The 20,099-nt window shown below is 45.9% G+C and overlaps 1 protein-coding gene across 6 annotated transcripts in view; it reads right to left on the reverse strand.

The window, feature by feature from the left end:
• Positions 1-1,199: 1,199 nt before the first annotated feature.
• The window catches only part of MAPKAP1 (mitogen-activated protein kinase associated protein 1), a 254,437-nt gene continuing 235,537 nt past the window's right edge, over positions 1,200-20,099 (reverse strand). For 3 of the 6 annotated variants that reach the window (XM_021710144.1, XM_021710136.1, XM_021710133.1), the window contains 2 exons: positions 8,370-8,467; positions 2,255-2,796 (listed from right to left, as the gene is read on the reverse strand). In XM_021710144.1, coding sequence (XP_021565819.1) covers positions 2,671-2,796; positions 8,370-8,467 — 224 coding nt within the window. In that variant the 3' untranslated portion in view covers positions 2,255-2,670. Of the gene's footprint in view, positions 2,797-8,369; positions 8,468-20,099 lie in introns of all 6 variants that reach the window. The other 3 variants (XM_021710137.1, XM_021710147.1, XM_021710141.1) reach the window with 2 other exon arrangements.

Raw genomic sequence — 20,099 nt, forward strand, 5'->3', positions numbered from 1 at the left:
AAAATAAAAAAATTAGCTGGACATGGTGGTGTGTCTAGTGTCCACCTACTCTGGAGGCTGAGGTGGGAGGATCACCTGAGCTCAGGAGGTCAAGGCTGCAGTGAGCCGTGATTATGTCACTGGACTCCAGCCTCCTGGGCAACAGAGTGAGATCCCGACTCAAAAAAACAAAGTCTGGCAAACAGAAACCATGGGAAGGTTGGACTCACTATGATTCTGAGACATTTAGGACATCCCCAGAAGGGTCTCTGGAGATCATCTAAAACGAATCTTTATCTTCACGTCAGGAAACTGAGAGTCCAAGAGGCAGAAACCAGTTCAGAGCCACAGGGCCATCAACCATGGAGGGCACACAGTCCAGCGATTAAGAGCAGGGCTGCTGTGCCTGCCAGACATGCATGGTGTGTTTGGGTCAGGGAGGTGTCTTTCCCAAGCCTCGAGTCCCCAGCTCTGAGATGGAGGTGACGGCAGGACCTGCCAGAGGCCACTTGTGTGAGTTCTGTGGGCCTGCACATTTATAAAGGGAGGGTGCGCAGCCTGTCTGATGCACAGTGGGTCCTCAGAAGATGGGTGGTAGCTCTCTGGAGTCAGCGGTGGCCAGGGCTCCAGGGACCCACTGCCTAAACCTATCAGGCTTCCTACACTTCCCGTAGCTGAGTTCAGAGGCCCAGTTATGAATTATCCACACAGTGACTTTTTGTATGACATTGGGGAGGGGTCACACTGGTGACAGGTCAGGAGACCTCGGGTAAAGTGAAGTGGGCCCAACAGCCGCTTCGGTTAACTTGGACGTGCCGAGTTCCCGTGGTGCCAAGCCTGGTGTTGAGGAGGGTGTACAATGCTGGTGTCCTAGAGGAGCTCACAGTCCTGTCTTCAAATCTAGGTACAGGTGGGAGAGGGGCCTAAGAAAGACTGAAGGTAAGGTATTGATGTGTGCTGGGCCTAGGCAGTGGCTACACAGTGCTCTCCTTAAATTGCTTCTTAAACTGAACATGGGTGTTTTATGTCAACGGAATGTAAGAGAATAGTGTTGACTCTGTAACTGGAGAATCTCCGTGTCACTGAGTGGGAGGGTCACCCTGTCTTGCTCAGTACCAATGAAGGTCCTGGATGCATTCCAGTACCACATCAACACCAGCAAATGTCATATCAGTATTATAGACTCCAGACTGCAGGAACTCAAGCAATATGCAAAAGAGGGTATTTATATGACTTTTATTTTAATATTGAATATGTCACAAGATATAATGACCAAATTAGTCATTTACATTTTCAAAGATATCTAAATATAAAATTGCTAAAAATTCAAATACAGATAGCAAGCTACAAATAAAATTTCTTTTGTTTCCAGGGTGGGTAGGAATGGAAGACATTAGAAAAGGATGTTCCTGTTGGCTGAACCATGACCAGAATGAAAGAGGAATTCATTAAAATGACCCTTGTGCAAAGAAGTATACTCAACTTTGAGATGCTGTTTTAGACACATCTCTTCCTGTATAATTAAAAAAAATGTTTTAAATGCAGGTCCTCAGTGAAACAGCTGGTCCTCAGCCCTGGCCGGGGACAGTACAAAAGGCTGTCACTGCAGGAGGGACTGGAGCGGTCGTAGAGGACCGCAGAGGCATCTGCTGGCCAGAGGCATGGTGTCAGTGGGCGTCGATCCTGCCTGTTCCCACCCGGGAAGCTGGCATGACTCGGGTCCCCCGCCCACCTCTTCCCTGATACAGTGAGTAACAGCAGCTTTCCGCCTGCTCCAAGGGGCAGGCGCTGGAAGGAGAGGAGGACAGGGAAGGGAGGCCCCTGCAAAGGCAGCGAAGCGGACTCCAATTCCGGGCCAGTCCACATGCAGGTGGAAATGTCGGCCGAAACCTACACTTGCTATTGAAGAAGGAAAGGACTCCCTCTGGCCGGAGTGCGGCATGCCTGGGTGCAGCCTCTCAGTGTTGTGGGCTTTCACGCAGTTCTAGTTGCACAGCTCTGAAATTGGCTCTGCGATCAGAGATGCTGGGGCATGTGGAAGGGGAAAATGACACAACTTTGCACACACACCACTAGTCCCTGCTCCTAACTTTTAGTAAGACACTATCCTCAAAGCAAATGTGCTCATTTAAACAAATGGCATAGTAAAAACTATCAACTAGACATCTCTTCTGAGAAATTAAACCTTAGCTCTGCTGACCTGCCTGCTCAGTATGGGAACAAATTTTAAAGGGAATAATCCTTCACCCCAAAGAATGGTCCATCATACCAACCATGATAAAGAGTACACCTGTTTATTAAAAGGAAAAAACAGAAGTGTACATTTTGTTCTTTGTTTGCTTTAAGAAATTTGATCAAGTTGCAAAGAAATGTCTGGGCACAGCTATGTACATCCTCGGCAGGGGTGCCAGGCAGTGAAGATGGCTGGGCAGCACATGGCTCCTCCAGGGCGGTCTGGCTTCGGGCATCACTAATCAAAGCCGTTGCCAAGCAGGCGTTGGTTCCATGGCAATGTCCCCAGCGCACCCTCCTAGGGGTGCCCCCTGCACCTTCCCCAAGAACCCACCAGCCCTGCGCCCATGAGCCAGGGACTGGCCTCCCCCGAGGACTGGAGGACATAGGGTGGGCTCTAGGGCACCTGGTCCTGGCAGGCAGGCTCTGAGCTACAGCAGCAGATTGAGGTTGGAGGCATCACTGCTGCCCGGATTTCTTCTCCTTCTGGAAGCTGAAGCTTGTACGTCTGTTCAGTTTTCTTTGTTTCTGAGCAAAATAGTCAGCCCGGGCAGTGCTTGCTCGTGATTCCAGGATGTAGTTCACCTAGAAGGTGGGAGCACACAGCCCAGTCACTTGCCAGTCACTCCCCGCTCACCCAGGGCAGCGGAGGGGGAGGGCCAACTTGGGCTGGGTGCCTCAGTGCCAGTTGCTCTCTGTGGATGGAGTCCAGTTATCACAGAAACAGGGAGGGTGGCAGGGCCCATAGCCCTCGCTTGACAACAGGGACACGGAGGCTTGGAGAAGACAAGTGGACAGGCTTCTTGGTCAGTGAGTGGTGGGCTTTTCAGGTTCCTGAGACTGAATCCCTCCCTGGCATGAGCTGCCTCCCAGAGGCTGTGCCCTGGGCTGCCTGGTCCTGCTCCTGGCCTGCTCTGCAACCTGGGCCTGCATGGAACCTCCCCAGCCTGACTTTCCTCATCTGAAAGACGAGACTACCACAGGGACAAAAATCAACCCAAAAAGGGCTCTAGATTCAGGCTCCAGTCAGTCAGATGCAGAACTTCCGGTTGTGGTATCTCCTTCAGTGCTCACGGACACCCTGCCAGTCAGGACTCACTTGACAAAAGGAAAAGCAAGGCTCAGAGAGGACAGTCGGGTGGCCGTGATAGGGGCTGCAACAGCCCCGCGTGAAGAGCGGCAGAGCTGGGGCTGCCTCCCAGTTATTGTTCGGGTCTCTGCATGCTGCTGCTTCACGCATGCCTAGGGCATCTTCCCAGAGCCACGTGCATACCTACTGCTCTCTGTTTTACCAGCACCTTCCGCATTGAGTAAATGCTGTGCCTGAGCCTGGCCCCGTGCTTGGTTCAAGGGCCAGGGGGATGAGTAAGACCCAGTCCCTGTCCTGAGGAGCTCCCTGGCTAGCGAGTGTCCAACAGCAGGACAAGCACTGCAACAGGTACAGGAGGCACTTACAGGAATGAGTTGGGCAGTAGGAAGGTGTGGAGTAGGAAAGACTTGAAAAGGGAATGAATGACCTACATTTTGAGGGATATGCAGGAGTTATCATATATATATATATTTTTTACAGTGGGGTCTTGCTCTATTGCCCAGGCTGTAGTGCAGTGACACAATCACAACTTGCTACAGCCTCTAACTCCTGGGCTCAGGCAATTCCCAGTTCAGTTTCCTGAGTAGCTGGGATTATAGGTACATGCTACTACACACGGTCAGTTTTATTGTTGTTAAGTTTTGTAGAGATGAGGTCTTGCTATGCTGCCTAGGCTGGTCTTAAACTTTTGTCCTCAAGTGGCCCTCCTGCCTCAGCCTCCCAAAGTGCTAGGATTACAGGTGTGAGCCACAGTGCCTGGTCACTGGAGTTTCTGAGTGCGCAAAGGACAGGTGAGAACCAGCATGCATTAAGGCACAGCAGTGGAACAGAGCAGGGGGTGTGCAGGGAACTGCGACAGCTTAGCCTGGCTTAGTGAGGTGGGAGGAGCCAGGGAAGGATGCTACAGTCAGATACTCAACCCAATGTTGGGGGTGAGCCCATGGCAGTATGAGATCAATGCCAGCAGCCAGCTCTGCTTAGAGTGTTTTCTAAGCATTAACTCATTGAATCTTCACAATAACCTTATGAGATGGACGCTGCTGTCATCCCATTGCACAGGTGAGAAAATCAAGGCACAGAATGAGAATGTCGTTTGTCAAGGTCATCAACCTTGGAGAGTGTCCCTTCCCGCTCCCCAGACCCTCACCTCTTCAGACACCAATCCTCTCACCACCCCAGCACCATTTCCCTTTACCTGCAAGCATCTAAAAGTCATGACTAGAAACCCGAATATTTCCCACTAGAGAACCAACCTCTCTGATTCTACTCTGAGGGGCATGTGCCCTGTGCCCAGAGGGAGAGAGGCTTTGTTGACTCTGACAGGGAACTGGAGGATCTTGGAGGAGGCAGGACGAGACAGTGCCTCAGATGGGCCAGGACGCAGTGCTGTCCCTCCGCCTTTCTGCTCTGATGGTCGGCAGCAGCAGGCGCTAAAGGCTGGTGCCCGAGGACAGAAGACCTGACACGCGGCCCGCTGCCTCGCCAAGTTGCCAGCTGAGAGCAATAAATCATGAGGGCCGCAGGGCTGGGCTGACGATTTGGGACAACACAACGTATGGAAATCAGAGGTTTTATCATTCTTAATAAAAACAGTCTTTGGATTATATTGTTTGCACACTCAGCCAATCTAGTGTTTTCAGTGTATTTTTGGCATGTATGACTTGACAAAAGGATTTTAAAATGATCCTTAACAAGCCAACTATTTCCTAAATTTATTATCTTCAGTGCTTTGTGATAATCACATAGATAATTTTAATGGAAGATTAATGTAATAATCAAAAGATAAAAACGCCCTTTGGTCTGCCATTAGCTGGCTAATATGCTGTGGCTTAAAACTTGCACAATTTTATGCACTATAGAGTGTTTCACTTTCAATGCATTTTACAGCTTACGGCATAAAAATATCGGGAGTTTTCATGGTCAATAAAGCCACAGCCTCCATCACTCGATCATGAGAAGAACCTGATTTGAAGAGCCCAGTGATTCCTCTGAGATTCATCTGGAAGTCTGCAGAATTAGGGACCACACATGGCTTAGCTCAGTTATATCTCAGTAGGAAAAGGGCAGTCCTGGAGCTCTGCAGGACTGGGTTCGAGCAGAGACTCCACCTTGTGCACTCTGTGGCCTTGGGCCTCTGTCACTTCATCTATAAAATGGGGACAACAATGCTTACATTCTGCAGGGCAGTCAGGATTAATGAGACCATGGACACAAAACGTCGTGCATGTGGTCAGTGCTCAATAAATGGGTGACATTAAAAGTTCTACAAGCAGAAAAAGATGAGATAAAATCACTTTATAGAGGGTTGCCTATTCATGTTACTTTCTCAACATCAGCCTTTGGCTCTTATTTTCTCCCTTTAATTTCCATCTAAAGCTCTCATTTTATGTAAAACTCCTGAATTCTAGAACAACATGTGTTACTTTGGTCTAAACTGACCCCTAAAGAGCCTCTGAGGAAACAACATTTCTGCTAAATTTCTGGACACAGCACTGGGACCTCAGTCACTTAACGTTGGTGCAAAGCTCACAAAGGCACATTCGGCACTGTGGGAATGGTGAATACAGCCAAGTATTTAAATTGCTTATAAAAGTCAGAGAGAGGAGAAGTGAAGTTTAATCTTCCATCAGGATCATGATCATTAGCTCTCTAAGTAAATCAGGCCTGGGGATGCTACAACTTTTCTGGAGTCTTGTGCATGATGTGATATTTCTACAAATATTTTGATATGAAAACAGACATTTTAGGGGAGGCGACAGGCCTCAGGGGTTTTGCAGAAAAGCATCTGCTTTGAGGGAGCATTTGGTCCTGCAAAATGATTTCTTTGCACTTGATCTTCCACAGTCTCATACTGAAGTCATAAACCTGTGTTTCTGTCATCAATCTGCTGTTGTGAAAATTATTTTGATGTCAAACGCAGGATTATAATTTTACTAGACTCCTTCTCAAGTCTTGAATATTTTAATGCTGGCCATAAAAAAAGTCTGGCCCTCACGGTACAAAGGAATATTTTTCTACCTAGTCCCTGAACACTCTGCACAAGTTCCTTGTGTTGATTTGGCAGATAACACTGAGCTCGCTGGTTGCAAGCACTCCTGGGCAGGCACTCTGTCCCCACTCCCTGGTCCATGGGGGCCTCTGATCTGGGTGGTCTATGAACACTCTTTCTTTCTTTCTTTTTTTTTTTGAATTGGAGTCTCACTCTGTTGCTCAGACTGGAGTGCTGTGGCCGCTCCCGGCCACCGCAGCCTCGCCTGCTGGGCTCCAGCAATCCTTCTGCGTCAGTCTTCCAAGTAGCTGGAACTAAAGGCACGCGCTACCACGCCCGGCTAATTTTTTTGATTTATTGTAGAGATGAGGTCTTGCCAAGTTGCCCAGGTGGGTCTCGAACCCGCGGGCTCAGGCAATCCACTCACCTCAGCCTCCCAAAGGCGCGGGATTACAGGCTGAGCCACTGAGCCCGGTTACACTCTACCTTTCATCTATCTAACCATGCTATTCTGTCTTGGCACCAAACTATTGTCCTAGCAGCTTTATCTCCAAATGTTCCTGTACAGCAAATCCATTTTGTTGAAATTTCCCACTTGACTCTTAGGCTACATACACCTGGGGAATTAGGAATACAAGTCTGGAATCTGTCAAGCTTGGGGTCAAGTCTGGTTCCGCCAGCTTACCAGAGGCATGATCCTGGCTAAATTTTTTTTTTCTGGGCCTCCATTTTCACCTAGGAAATGGGCATGTTTTTATATCACTGCATCACAGAGCTGTGAAGATGCACTGTGACAGGACACAGGAAGCATCTGGCCCAGGTCCTGCACTTGCAGACCCTCAATATATCTTAGGTACTTTTATTATTACTTGATGACTCTGATTCTTAAGACAAGAATGAATGATAACTCAGGTGGGTTTGGCGTATCTCACTTGACTTGCACTCTAGCAGCCCTTGGGAGTGGGGCAGCATATAGGTACCACCATCCCCACTTTACAGATGGGGAAGCTGATGTGACTGGCCAGGCTCACACAACTCGGGGCAGGGGAGCCCTCTCCGGTTGTAACCGGAGTAGCTGTTTTACCTATCTGATCAATCCACATAGGATTTGGCTTGAAGAAAGGATTCTCAGCTTGGAAGAGGCTGAGCACCCCTAGTCCAGGGCTACGCAGAGTATGGCACCTGGGCGCCAGCCTAGGCGGTGCCTGGTGTTTCTTAGAAACACACAATCTTGGGTCTTTTTCTAGACCTCCTGAACCGACAAGACCCCAGGAGACTTCGACACCGAGCAGAGCTTCTCTCAACCAGACCTGCCCTGCAAGGTCCTGTGTGGCTCCAGCCTCCCCGTCACCTGCCTTGCCCTTTCACAGGCTGCTTGCCTGAAATGCCTTCTTACTCCTTACCTGGTAAACACTTGTGCTTTTGCATTCATCCTTCAGGGTTCAGCTCTTCCTGCCTCCTCACCCTCACCACCCAAATCAGTTTACCCTTATACACTCATACCTTTGAGACTACTGAACAATTTTTTTGTAATTTTCTGTTCAGCCTATCTTCTATGATAGAGGAAAAGCTCTCTGGGGACAGGGACTGGGTCTGTCACTGTGGGTATCATGAGCACAGGAGTGCTCTGTATTGTTGAGGCATGTAATAATTCCAGCATAAAGTTGGGTAGGTTTAGAATAGGTTGCTAACATAGGGAGTACAGTTCAGGTGCCTTTAAAACGGTAACAATTTCCTCAGAGTCTGTTCCAAGAGCCTCAAGGAGCTTCTGAGAATGGGTGGAGGAAAATACAAGGGGCGTAAAAGGAATGAGTAAATACAGGAAGAGGCAGGATCATCAAGGCTGGGAGGAAGTCAAAGGAGCCCCTGCTTTGGCTGAAGTTGAGCTGAGGCTGGTGAGGCTCTGGGCATGGCACTCACCTGTGGGCGACTCGTGAACAGTGCAGCCCTCTTCTACAGCACTGGGCCTGGCAGCCTTGTCCAGTCTTGGGGAGGGAGGGGCTGCAGCCAGGCCTGAAACAGGGCCCAGGCAGAAGTTAGACCCACTGACTAGTCCCCAGGTCTGGAAGGAACACTCACCTTGAGCACGATTTCATTGACGGTAGCAGCGTCCGATTCAAAGTAGAGGTGTTTATAGTCGTGATTGCTTAGATAGGTGAGTTTAAATATTGCATGACCTGCAGAGAGAGAGAAAGGCTGCATTAGGTGGCTCTGTGTGCAAACCAAGAGGAGGCCTCCATGGACATCTCCCCTTGCCATTCCAACCCAGGCGAGAGTGGGTGGAGGCACCCGTGCTTCCCAGGAGTAGCTCATTTTCTCATCACAGGCTGGGTATAAAAATGGACAGTGGAAAAAAAGACCAAGTAGCTAGTTAGGTCCCAGTCCACACTGGAGTGCGTTTAGGGGCCCGCTACTTTAGGAAGGCTTTACACAACTACTTCTACATGACAATTACAAGGGAAAGGTGGCATTTTAAAGGGAAAGGGCCAACTAATTCCATATTATTACTCTAAAAAGAAAATAATGTGCTTAAAGTCAAATAAATAACTGAACAATAGGAAGAAGAGACAAGAGGAATGCTGTCGTGGAGGCCACACCCACAGCCTTGGCTCCTGCTGGGAGGGGAGAGGTCTTTCCTGGAGGGGGGAATTTTGGTCTTGTGACCTTGTGTGAAAGCTGCTCCCAAAGGCTCTGGTCATTCCTACCCTGGAAGGATGGGATGGGGGATAAAAAGCTGGTACTTCACAAAGCAGACCAACCTCAGGAGATCAGAGCTGAGTACACATCCAACTGAGGTCCCCATTCTTCCACGCCTCCCCTCCCACCTTCTGCTTCTTAGTCTAGCCTCACCTCACTCCACTGCCCCCACAGGCTGCCCACTCTCACCTGCCACACTGGCCTCTGCACAGGCTCCTCCCCATGCCTGGGATGTCCCCTCTCATAACGTGTTTGGAGACTTGCTCACCCTGGAGACTCAGCCTGCCTGATGCCTCCTTGATGAATCTTCACAGCCACCTTTCTGCCTGGGCCTGCCCCACTATACATGGTCCACACCAAAGAAATCTGCTTCTTGTTTTATCACACTCACAGCTGTGTCAATACGACTTGCGCCTGTCCTTTTAGACAGATATGTCAATTGGATTCCCTCCTCTAAATGGAGACACAGATGCCAGTCTGTCTGAATGGGCACAAGGGCTGAGAGTGTGACAAGACTCTTGGGACTTGCGGTCTCAGCCCCATGTCAACTTCTCCAGCCTATCAGCACACAAGTCCTTGGGTTCTCAGAGACCACTGCAGTCTTCCAAGGAATTCTTCTTTTCCTTAAGCTACTGAAGTTGGTTTCTATTACTGGCAAGCAAAGGTACACATGTAGTCAGTGTTCAGTAAATCCTTCTAGATTAAGGAGCTGCTGGTGACATCTCTAATACAGAGGCCTCCTGCAGACAACTCAGAAACTGCCTTCCCTAGTCTATTTTGACAGACCTCAGTGCCTGTAAGATTAACATCCAGCATATCTTTTCTATTAGGTCTTTTCATCCGTTGTCCTTTTAATTGAAGCAGCGGCTGGTCATAGTTATTAATTAATAATATATCAACCATATTACTGTAAGTTCACCTCTTTCCCGGAGAAATCTTCTTGGGGACTTTATTTACAGTAGTTAATTTTTCAGCTCTCCAAAAATAAACTGATATATGTTGCACATTTGTGGCCAGAAAAGTTGAGCCATTAGTATTTTATCCTGGAAACATCATTATGATGTACTAATTGTAACTATAAATCCTACATTGAAAAAAATTAGCTAATAATTTCTGAAAAACCTCACTTTTAGTCACTTGACAAATTAGGCCTGATTCCAAATTGTGGTAGTAAAATGTTAGAGTTCTTGACTAGAAGCTAATCACTGTTAATATATAAATTCCTTATTTCTGACAAGGAAGTGAATCTTACACAGATGCATCTGTATGTATGTATGTATGTATGTATGTATGTATGTATGTATGTATGTGTATGCAGGTTTCATCCTAGAACATCTGAGTTTTGCTGGTGACATCACTGTGCAGAGGAACAATGCAGACACCTTTGTAGACCACGCTGTGACCAAGCAAAGCCATCTACCAAGGACACATGGCTTTGAAGGACAAAGAGACACCCCCTTCAGGAGGCCTTCCTGCTGACACCTGGCCAAGACAGACAGACACCAGGGCCTGGGGCTAGCAAGAACCAGAAGGTCTTAGGGACGCCAGCAGACCTGAAGCTTCGGGGTTCACTGACCACTTTGATAAGTGATCTCATGGACTGTCTACACCACCTGTTCCTGCCTGTCACTGACAAAACAAAACCAGACCTCAAGATGCTAGACCATGTTTTGCCTGAACAACTGAGGCGCACTAGAAAGACTTCCTGCACTGTAGGTAGAGCCCGATCTAGACATGGCATGTGTGATCTGCAGTCTGCATGGGCCTGAGTGCCTTGGGCAGGAAGCCTTGCGGCACCCATGGAGCATGTCAGGCACAGGCTCAGAAGGGAGGTCTGTGGTTCAGCTGCACACGGTCATGTGAACAAACAAAGAAAGAAATCAGCCCCAGCAAAGTCTCCTAAAAGGCTGCATATTTGGGCTAGGTGGCCCCAGATGGCCTCCCCCTCTGCCCTCTGTAGCTTGACTATGTTTTGCTATGCATGGAGGCTATGTGTCCTGTGCCCTGTCCCCAGTGCTCATTTCAATGCACAGCTGAGGCAGCGTGAGGAAGACGGAAGATGAAGGGCAAGAAGCTCCACCCCTCTGAAGTCCCTAGTCTGTTTGTGTGTTCCAGTGAAAGCATCCATACCATTGAGGGAAGGGAACAGAGTCATCTGGAGTTCAGAGCCATGGATGTTAACCACTGGGCCCAGTCACAGTGGACAGTCCAGCAGAAAGCCCCGCCTTGCTCTCAGCAGGAGTTCTGAGCACAGCCCTGGATGCAAGCTCAGGTTAAGATCAGCAGCCACATTTTCACCTATGCCTGGCCCCAGGACATAGGTCAATTCACTCCAACAGGAAGTTCTTGCTCTGTGTTTTCCCTCATTAGTGTCCCTGCTTTGCTGAGTGGCCAGAAGGGCAGTTGTACTCAGTTCAGGCTTTGTCAGGAGCACAAGCTAGTTCAAGGGACAGAGATATGAATACTGAGAATCAAATACGAAGAGCAGTAAGAGGAAAGCAAATGAGAAAGTAGTGTTGGAGATGCCAAGGAGGAAGCAGCTGGCCTGGAGTAGGGAAGGACCACCAAGGACAGTTCCTCGGGGAAGCTGACACCTGAGAAGTCTTATAGGAGGACAGGGAGTTAGCTGGGGGTGGAGGGTGGTAGAAAAGAGGAAGACACAACAGCATGGACAAACACACAGGGCCTCTGCAGAAGCTCCAAGTCATCCAGGGTTAGGCAAGTGGGCAGGGGAGAGGTGAGACAGGGCGGGCACCAAGGGCTGGGAATCACCAGCAGATGGGGTCACCAGTGGGTTTTCAGCAGCACCAGTGAAACAAATGGACAGACTGTTTTAGGGCATTGTCCCTGGCTCTCTGGAGTATGGAGGCAAGGTGATCAGTTGCCATAGTCAGTCAGGTAGGAGTGAATATGATTTCGAGCTAGACAAGTGCAGAAAGGAAGCTAAAAAGGAATGGAGCTGAGAACTATAGGGAAGGCAACATTGGCAGGACTTGGGGACTCTTCCAGTGGAGTAATAGGTAGTAATCAGAATTCATATTTGTATAATTTCACCCAGTCCAAAACTTACATACTCAAGTGTAACAAGTTCACTGATCTCTTGCTGGAAATTAAATCTGCCAATAAACGTAATTTATGCTACACAGTGAATTTTCACCAGAAGTGTATGGGAAGAAGTAATCAATGGCACTTCAATACTGACTGAACAGAATAAGAAAAGCCTGTTATCAGATACTCTATCAGCCTCAGCACCTGAAGGCTCAGGTAAGAGAGGAAGAAGGGTCAGAGGCAGCCTACTAGGGCATCCGTCCCGGGGTGTTAGAGGGAATCAGAGGCAGGCAGGTTACCCTTGAAACTTCTAAAACTACCAGCAGTTTTCACAGAAAAGTCCTAGGAGGAAGTCTTTGTAAAAATGTCAGCTGATAAAAAGTTATATATCAATATGATTTGAAAGAAAATGCAAAGTCTAATATTCAAATGAGTTCAAATTATTTTGCTCGAATTGTTAAAGTATGTTTGGCAATTAAAGCATGACAAAAGCGTGAGATGTAGAGGGAAAAAAACATGTGCTCTGAAGTTAGACCTAGGATGGAACCCTAGCTCCACCACATTCTAGCTATGGAGAACTGGCCAGGCACTGTACCTCAGGAGCCCAGGTTTGGTCAGATGTAAATAAGGAGACAGCTGGCCATCATCTCTTACATACCATGGAGATCTCTGCATACAGTAGAGGCTCAGTGGGTAGAGGTGAGAATTCTTACATCTGTGATGAAACTGATATTTGAAAATCAAGTGCTCATTGTTTTTAAGATTTCGTTTTTAATAGAGCCTCCTCTGAGCAACTTACGCTTATAGCGCTACCAGAATAAAATACAATATAATGGGATATAAATGTGGCATCTAAACACTGGTCACATGCTCAGGGCAGACACTGAAATTATATACTTTTCCTTTTGAAAACTGAAATGGAAATCTGGATATGTAAAAATGTATTTACACTTTCGTATTTTTTTTCAAAGTAAAACAGAGAAGATGGAATATAACACCAAGCAGAAACTAATTAGCAGCACAAATGTCAGAAGTGGAGATGTTGAGCTTTTGTGTTATAATTCATCTTCTGCATTATGGATTTTAACTAAACAGGAAGCTGTGCTGAAAAAACAGGCTCCTCTCACTGATTCAGGGGAGTGGGCATGGTGGAATGGTGGCTGTGATCACGAGATGGGACAGTGCCCACACACCCTGCTATTCTAGAGGTGCTTGTGGATTCCCACCGCAGATCCTGAGAAAGGAGGATCTTTTTTTTTTTTTTTTTTTTGAGTTGGAGTCTCACTCTGTCACCCAGACTGGAGTGTAGTGGGCACTCCTGGCCACTGCAGCCTTGACCTGCTGGGCTCTGGCGATCCTTCCACCCCAGCCTTCCGAGTAGCCGGAATTACAGGCGCGCGCTACCACGCCTGCTTAATTTTTGATTTATTGTAGAGATGAGATCTCACCAAGTTGCCCAGACAGGTCTCGAACCCATGGGCTCAGGCAATCCACTCACCTCGGCCTCCCAAAGCGCGGGATTACAGGCTGAGCCACCGAGCCCAGTCAAGGATTTTTTTTAACACAGCCTGCTGGCACTGACCGTGTTGGCGACGACTGGCCATAGCTGGAGCTTCCAAATTGAGCCTGCAAGTCCACCTTAGTCTTAAAACCCCCAAGTGTCACCACTTGCCAAGAGAACAAAAAATAAACCTGAGTTTATAAAATTAAAACTTAAAAATTTCTAGTAAATTTGAAAAACCTCTCCAATCTCAACATTCTGGCACAATGACACCTACAATGATCTCTTTTCTAGCCATTATCTGTTTGTTTTCCTACAGTTGTAATCAGGTTGTATAATAAATGTGAGCTTTGTTTTCAGTTAACATTTTGCCACAGCCCTTCTCCTGTTGCAACCAGTCTCCATAAACCATCTTTTTCAATGGCTGCATTTCATTCCAGCAAGTAGATGTGTGTTATGGTTCATGTTATTACCCCTCTGTTGGGCATCTGGGTTACTTACAAAGTAGCCAGGACTATAAATAAGACTATGAAGAATATCTTTGCGGCTTTGGATTCTTTCTCAACTCCTTTACATCAGGCATGGACACTGTTTAAAAATTAGGTTTCCAGGGTCTGATTTTTTTTGGTCCCTCTGGGCCAGAAAGGAGTAGAAAATTCTCATTGACTTTCCTGGGGGAGACTGATGGGAACACACATTCTTTCAGGTAAAGCCAGGCCTTTCTGTGGGTCTCAGTGGGAAAGGCTAGACTGGGTGCCTCTGGTTTCTGCTTGAAGACCCCCTTGGGGTTGGATCTTCACTGTAAGCAGTAGTTTGGAGTTGCCTGCAGGGAGCTTCAGTTCAATGTAATTTGACTGGCAAATGTGGTACTCCTTCCCAAGGACCTCCACAGTGGCAGAGGCCTGGGGAACTGTAATGACCTCTTTGACTTGGTGCAGGGTTTGTGTCTGACCTACTTACACCTCTGCCTGCATCTCTCTCTCTCTCTCTCTGGCTCTTTCCCATAAACATAATTAAGCCCCTCTAATTACAAAGGTTCCCATGGTGATATGACTCCCCTCCCTCCCCTAATTTACTGAAAATGTTCTTGCTGGGCTCATGATGCTGTCAATAAGGAGACAGCCAGTAGAGACTTCTCAGCTGTGTCCGACACTTCTTTAAGTCCCTTCCTTGGGTCTCCATGGAGCCAGTCACCTGACTCTCCTCACTTTTCTAGGCAATGCTGCTCATAGCTTCTCTGTGGCCCCCTTGACCTCCACCTATCCCTTACATGAGTCTTCCCCACTGCTTATCTCTAACCCTCATCTCTTCTAACTTGACATTTCTCCTGTGTCAGGACTGCTCTTGGGTTTTAATTACTGCTCCTACGTTGAAGATCCCAAAGCAGCTATCTGGCCTGACCTTTCTCCAGAGTTTCAGAGCCCACCAGTGGGCACAGCTGCCACCTTCACATGGCCCCCAGCACAGCATGTTCAGAAGTGACGTCAGTATCTCCCCTAAAATCAATAGCTCACCAAGTCAAGTTCACTAAGCTCTAGGCATCTGGCCCCTAGTTTTCGCATGTTCATCTTGCTATAACTACAGCCCTCACCCAGGTCTTGACTATCTACTGCCTTCTCTCTGCTTTTCCTACTTTTGATCATGTTTTCTTCAGATCCAAACATCTGCCCATAGGAGTCATCCTTTCAAAACATAAATCTTGACATATCACTCCCCTACTTAAACCTCTGCAGTGCTTCTTTTCCTATCATCCTCAGACTAAAGCCCAAGGTTCTTAAGATGGTTTTCAAGACCCTAGATCTGCAGTTCTCAAATTTTTTGGTCTCAGATGCCCTTTATATTCTTAAACATTATTGAGGAGCCCCAATGGATTATATCTATCAATACTTGTGTTGAAAATTAAAACTGAGAAATTTAAAAATATCTATTAATTCATTAAAAATAACAAACCCATTACAAATTATCATAAACAACATATATATATATTTTAATTTTTGATTTGGAGTCCTACTCTGTCATCCAGACTGGAATGCAGTGGCAGCCTTAACTTTCTGGGCTCAGGCAATCCTTCCACTTCAGCTTCCTAAATAGCTGGGAATACAGGTGTGAGCCACTGTGCCCAGGCTAACAGCATAGTTTTAAATGAAAAAAAACAAATCCTTATATCATCCCCAAAAGTTTAATGAGTGACATTCTTTTATATTTTTTAAATCTCTCTAATATTTGTTTTAATATAAAATAGCTGGATTATCCTGTTTCTGCATTTTGATCTGTTGTGATATATTAGTTTGGTTGAAGTGTATGAGGAAAAGGCCGCCTCACACAAATGTTTTTGGAAAAGGAAGGCATATTTTAATATTCTTCTTTGTAAATATTCTTCTTTGATACTATATCAAACTTGGTAAGTAGTTGTTTCTTTCTTTTTTTTTTTTGAGTTGGAGTCTTACTCTGTCACCCAGACTGGAGTGCAGTGGCTGGTCCCAGGCACTGCAGCCTCGACCGGCTGGGCCCCGGCAATCCTTCCGTCCCAGCCTTCTAAGTAGCTGGAACTACAGGTGTGTGCTACCATGCCTGGCTAATTTTTTTGATTTATTGTAGAGATGAGGTCTCACCAAAGTTGCCCTGGCGGGTCTTAAACCCGCGGGCTCAGCCAATCCACTCACCTCAGCCTCCCAAGGCGCGGGATTATAGGCCAAGCCACCAAGCCCGGCTTGTGGTAGCTTCTTAAAGACTAGTCGCAATGTGGAAGATAAACATGAATAAACTTTTTGTATTCTGCTACATTAAAATTTATTGGTGGCTGGCTGAGTGTGGTGGCTCACACCTATAAATCCCAACACTTTGGGAGGCTGGGGTGGGAGGATCATGAGCACAGAAGTTCAACACCAGTCTGGGCAACATAGTGAGACCCTGTCTCAAAAAAAAGAAAATTCATTGGTTTGTATTACACTTTGAATCTTTCCCCTTGCCTGATTTTGTAACATCATGCAATAGTCTGGAAAATATTGATTCACTGAATTATGCAGATCTTTCAAATGTTGACATATTTCATTATACAATATCAAAAAATTACAATCATTAATATTGCCCCTGATCTCATCAGAAAAGTCTTTCAGTGCAAGGCACAGTGGCTCATGCCTATAATCCCAGCTACTCAGGAGCCTGAGGTAGGAGGCTGCTTGAACCCGGGTGAGTGGGCAACATAGTGAGACCCTGTCTCTACAAAAAAATGAAAAAATTAACTGGCCATGATGGCGAGCATCTATAGTCCATAGTCTTAGCTACGTAAGAGAATGAGGTAGGAGGATCACCTGAGTCCAGGGGTTGGAGGTTACAGTGAGCTATGATCACATCACTGCATTCCAGCTTTGGCAACAGGGCGAGACTGTCACAAAAAACAACAACAAAAACACAATATAGAGTTGGGCTCATGCCTGTAATCCCAGCATTTTGGGAAGCCGAGGTTGAGAGGACTGCCTGAGTCCAGGGGTTTATGACTGACCCGGGCAACTTGGTTGAGATATTATCTCTATAATAAATCAAAATATCAACTGGGTGTGGTGGTGTGCACCTGTAGTATTAGCTACATGGAAGGCTGAGGTGGAAGGACTGCCTGAGCTAAGCAGGTCAAGACTTTGGAGGCTGTGAGTGTGCCACGTGCTTTCTTCCATCAAGAAAGCATAGGCATTTAAGTGCCTTGGCTTTGTTTCAGGGGTAGAAGGAAGAATGTAAAACTCTGTTGCCATTTATATATAAGTTGGACAAGTTATGTCACTTTTTTGAGCTTATCTATAAAATGGGAATAATATCTGCATCATAGTGTCATTTTTAGGATTAAGTAATCCTAGGATAAAGTCCCACAATCTTAGAATTATACTAATAAATGCAGATAAAACCTTGCAGAGTTGCTGCAAGAATTATATAATGCACATAAAGCATCTGGAACACTGCCTGATGGAGAAGCTTCCTTTGTTTTCCTTTTTACCTTTCTAAGGCAAGCAGATGTTTCCATAAAGGACCAGATAGTAATATTTTAGGTTTTGCTGGCCAAGAGATAAAATTAAGGATATTCTGTAGACACTTACATAAGAAGAGAAAAAAAAATCCACATTTTGACCAGGTTCGGTGGCACAGCCTATAATCCCAGCACTTTGGGAGGCTGAGGCGAGTGGATTGCCTGAGTCTATGGGTTCGAGACCAGCCTGGGCAACTTGGCAAGACCTTGTCTCTACAATAAATAAATAAAAAAATTAGCTGGGCATGGTAGCGTGTACCTGTAGTTCTAGTTACTTGGAAGGCTGAGGTGGAAGGATCACCTGAGTCCAGCAGGTCGAGGCTGCGGTGGCTGGCTGTGAGGGTGCTCCTGCACTCCAGCCTGGGCAGCAGAGTGAGACTCCAACTCAAAAAAAACCCAAAACCTACATTTCTTACTGAGAAAATTCAAAATTAATAATCAAATACATTTTTTTGGGAGTAATACAAGTCTACTAATGAGAAGAATAGATTCTTTTTTCTTTGGTGGTGGTAACATTACATTTAAATGGGATCCAAAATTAGTGTTCCCTATCATCACATCAACTGCAAATGTTTACCTATAAAAGCCATTCTTTTCTCATAGGTCATGCAAAAACAAGTGGTGAGCTGGATTTTGCCATGGGCCATACTTGACCAATTCTTGCTCCAAGAGACTTCTCTTGCTCATTTCCCTTTTCTTTCTCCTCCCTCCCTCCCTTTCTTCTTTGATAGAGTCTGTCTGTGGCCCAGGCTGGAGTGCAGTGGCACCATCTGTAGCCTTGACTTCCTGGGCTCAAGTGATCCTCCCACTCAGTCTCCTGAGTAGCTGGGACCACAGGCACGTGCCATCACACTCAGCTAATTTTTAAAAAAATGTTTATAGAGATGAAGTTTCACTGTGTTGCCCAGGCTGGTCTTGAACTCCTGGCCTCAAGCGATCTTCCTGCCTCAACCTCCCAAAGTGCTGGGATTATGAATATGAGCCACCATGTTTGGCCTTATTTCCTTTTTCTTGGTTTATTCCATATAGTTGGTAACAATGACATTTTGAGTGCTTTTAGTTCTCTGGGTAGATTTGGGTTTCCATCTGGTATTTTCAACCTCCAGCCTTCAACACATCTCATAGTGAAGGTTTAGCGGCAATCCATTCTTTTATCTTTGACTGTCTGAAATGTCTTTAGTCCATCTTCCCTTCTGAAGGAAATACAGGATTCTAGGTTGCCAGATTTTTTTTCTTTAAGCACTTTAGAGGTGTCATTCCATTGTCTTCTTGATTGCATTATTTCTGATGCAAAGTCAGCAATTATTCTTATCTTGGTTCCTTTATGTAACATGTCTTTTCCTTTGGTTGCTTTTAAGATTTTTCTCTTTATCACTGGTTCTCCGCAATTTGATTATGATATGTTTTTCTTTATATTTACCCTGCTTAGGCTTTGTTGGGTTTCCAAGGTGTTTTGATATTTATTTTATTTTTTGAGAAAGGGTCTCACTCTGTCACCCACGCTGGAGTACAGTGGCACGATCATAGCTCACTGCAGCCTCAACCTCCTGGGCCCTGATGATCCTTCTACCTCAGTCTCTCAAGTAGCTGGGACTACAGGTACACACCACTATGTCTGGCTAATTTTTTGATTTTTTAAAATAAAGATGAGGTCTCACTATGTTCCCCAGGCTGGTCTCGAATCCTGTGCTCAAGCAATCCTCCTACCTTGGCATCCCAAAGTGCTGGGATTACAGGTGTGAGCCACTGTACTCAGCTAGTTTGATTTTTTAAATCAAATCTGGGATAGTTTTTCTCTTCCATCCCTGAGCCTGCAATTGCATGTATGTTAGAACAACTGATATTATTCCATAGGCTCTATTCTTTTCATCCACTTTTTCTCTCTGTGTTTCAGTATGAATAGTTTCTGATTGTGGTAGGCAGAATCTGAAATGGCTTCCAATGATCCCACCTCCTGCTGTTCATAGCCTTGTATAATGAATGCCCTTGTCTTATCTGTGGGCTGGATCTAGTGGCTTGCTTCTAATGATTAAATAATACAGCAAAAGTGTTGGAATGCCACTTCTAAGATTAGGTTATAGAAGACTGTGACTTATTTCTTTCTAGCACTCTCCTGTGCTTGCTGACTTTGATGAAGCCCGTTTCATCTTGTAAGCTTTCCTCTGGAAGGCATTCCCAAGAAACTGAACTCTGCCAATAACCAGTGAGGTTATAAGCAGATCCTGTCCTGACATCTTGATTACAGCCTTATGAGAGACCCTGAGACTGAAGTCCCAGCTTAGTTGTGCTACACTCCTGACTCAAACTGTAAGATAATGTTATTGTTGTTTCAAGCCACTAAGTTTTGGAACAGTTTGTAATGTAACAATAACTAATATTTTGATCTTTTTTCATCTCCTAATTTATTCCCATTAGTGAATTTGATTCAGGTTTTATATTTCTTAGTTCTAGAATTTTCATTTGATTCTTTTTAGTGGTTTCTATGTCTCTTTTTTTTTTTTGAGTTCCTGGTTTCCTTTAAGTCCTTTTTTTTTTTTTTTTTTTTTTT

This window comes from Carlito syrichta, unplaced genomic scaffold (genome assembly GCF_000164805.1).
Source record: "Carlito syrichta isolate Samal-C Ts95f unplaced genomic scaffold, Tarsius_syrichta-2.0.1 Scaffold75497, whole genome shotgun sequence".
In the NCBI taxonomy this organism is placed as follows: Eukaryota; Metazoa; Chordata; class Mammalia; order Primates; family Tarsiidae; genus Carlito; species Carlito syrichta.